Genomic DNA, 1,806 nt, shown 5'->3' with positions numbered 1-1,806 from the left:
AAGTCCCAAATTATGTGGAGACTACTGCATCCTGTGACAATTAGATCTATATGTTTGTTTGGCTTTTTGAGTACCAGATACTTGCCAATTTGAGGCTTTACTGTATATTAAATATACTTTACTTTTACAGGTACAATCAATAATAATTGTTATTCATACTGGTTGATTCCAAGGTATAAAACATAAATTATGCATTTTGAAGAAAAAATTTAATAAATGAAGGAAATTCTGATCAAGTAAACCTTGATAAAACTTCCAGGGATTGAATTTGTTACATAAGATTCTGACATAAGAAAGTGGCACCTACTCTGAATCTGCCTTGGATGAGGACTTGACTACAACATTATTCCAATATAAAAAAATAAACATTTGTTTTCACCCTTAATAATAGTTTTCAAACACATAAACATTTAATGTGCAAAAGTTTTTAAGAAATAATATAGTATGTTATAGTATGAATCCAAAGTATTAGTCATGCTCAGAGCAAAGGAAATCTCTCCCTACCTGTACAGCTCCAGCACAGAGGACACATTAGCCAAAGCCCATGAGGCCAAAAGACGATCCCTGTTGACATTGCTTTCCTTTTGTGCAAGGATGCCTGATGTTGTCACAACAGTTGCACGTAGCAGGCCGACACCAAGGGGATTTCCAACCACTCCTGGGAAGCCCACAATGATGGCCATTATGCGGACACCTGCCAAACGCAGATCTGGGTCTGGGTTGGTCACAAGCCACTTTACTGTGGTCACAACTTGTGTAATCCACTTCTCACCAAGGCTCTCAAATATCTGTAAGAAGAGGTCAAGATAAATTACCTGGCCAAGAAGAAGACAAAAATGGGAGGAGGAGGAACTCAGAATGTATTTCAGCCTGATTACTCACAACACTGAAAGAATCTCAAAACCTTTGCCAACATTTATTGACAGTAAAGTTTTAGTCCAGGTGCTGTGTGCCAGGTTGTATTTGATGGTAGGAGATAGTGATATGTTATGTATTTTTATTACTGTAAGGATAATACATGTAATGGAAGTCATCATTAAAATTATTATAATTACCCTATTATTCACTTAAATAGGTTTAGTTTACAATAACATAGTTTTTTCCCTCATATAAAGCCATATATTTATCACACAGAGTATGAAACATCAAGTGCTGATATGGACTCTAAGCTAAAGTTTCAGGCTACTACATCATTAATAAAGACTATTCGATGACTCACATGATATGAAAATGAGAAAAAAAAAAATCCTAACATATAAAGTTGTTCTAGTTTACAATGCATGGGGGGATGAGAGTGAGAAAGGTGACTCCATGATCCATTCCACTCACTCAAATAAAATCCAGATGGAGTGTAGTTCACCTGGGGGCCTAGCTAGCAAGACCTACGTCAGTGATTAATCTACAAAAACGGTAAGTAAGGTCAGAATTACTTACTGTGGGACTGAAGTGTGACAGGACAGTAGCAGTGGCCACCAACTGTTTATGGTGATCTTGGTTCTCTAATACTTCCACTTCCTCTTTGTTTCTCCAGTTCTGAGTCTCTTGCTTCAACATGTCTGGAAATGAATACATCAAACTTATTAAACAGGAAATTATCATTGCTCTCTGTCCTCTTCTCTTTTGCGTTAAACTGGCCTATATGTTCCCCTTTCATTGCCTACAAAAATACATCTGAGACAGTGGAATGATTATTTTGGCATTTTGGAAAGACAAATTGTGCTCCTCTTGGATCAACATGATCCTGCACCCAAGGGTGTGACTGATAACCTAAATGTAACTTGGTCCCCCTATAAATAGATTTTCAAG

At 36.9% G+C, this 1,806-nt stretch overlaps 1 protein-coding gene across 1 annotated transcript in view; it reads right to left on the bottom strand.

Annotated features, from left to right (window-relative positions):
• The window catches only part of LOC119586407 (HEAT repeat-containing protein 6-like), a gene marked incomplete at its 5' end in the record, with an annotated part of 22,181 nt that overhangs the window by 5,128 nt on the left and 15,247 nt on the right, over positions 1 to 1,806 (bottom strand). Inside the window, 2 exon segments of the mRNA XM_037935129.1 lie at positions 505 to 788; positions 1,435 to 1,556. Of these exon segments, the coding sequence (XP_037791057.1) occupies positions 505 to 788; positions 1,435 to 1,556 (406 nt within the window).

Source organism: Penaeus monodon, chromosome 21 (assembly GCF_015228065.2).
Source record: "Penaeus monodon isolate SGIC_2016 chromosome 21, NSTDA_Pmon_1, whole genome shotgun sequence".
Classification (NCBI taxonomy): Eukaryota; Metazoa; Arthropoda; class Malacostraca; order Decapoda; family Penaeidae; genus Penaeus; species Penaeus monodon.
Note: the sequence above shows the minus strand (reverse complement) of the source record. Positions and strands in the feature narration are given on the sequence as shown.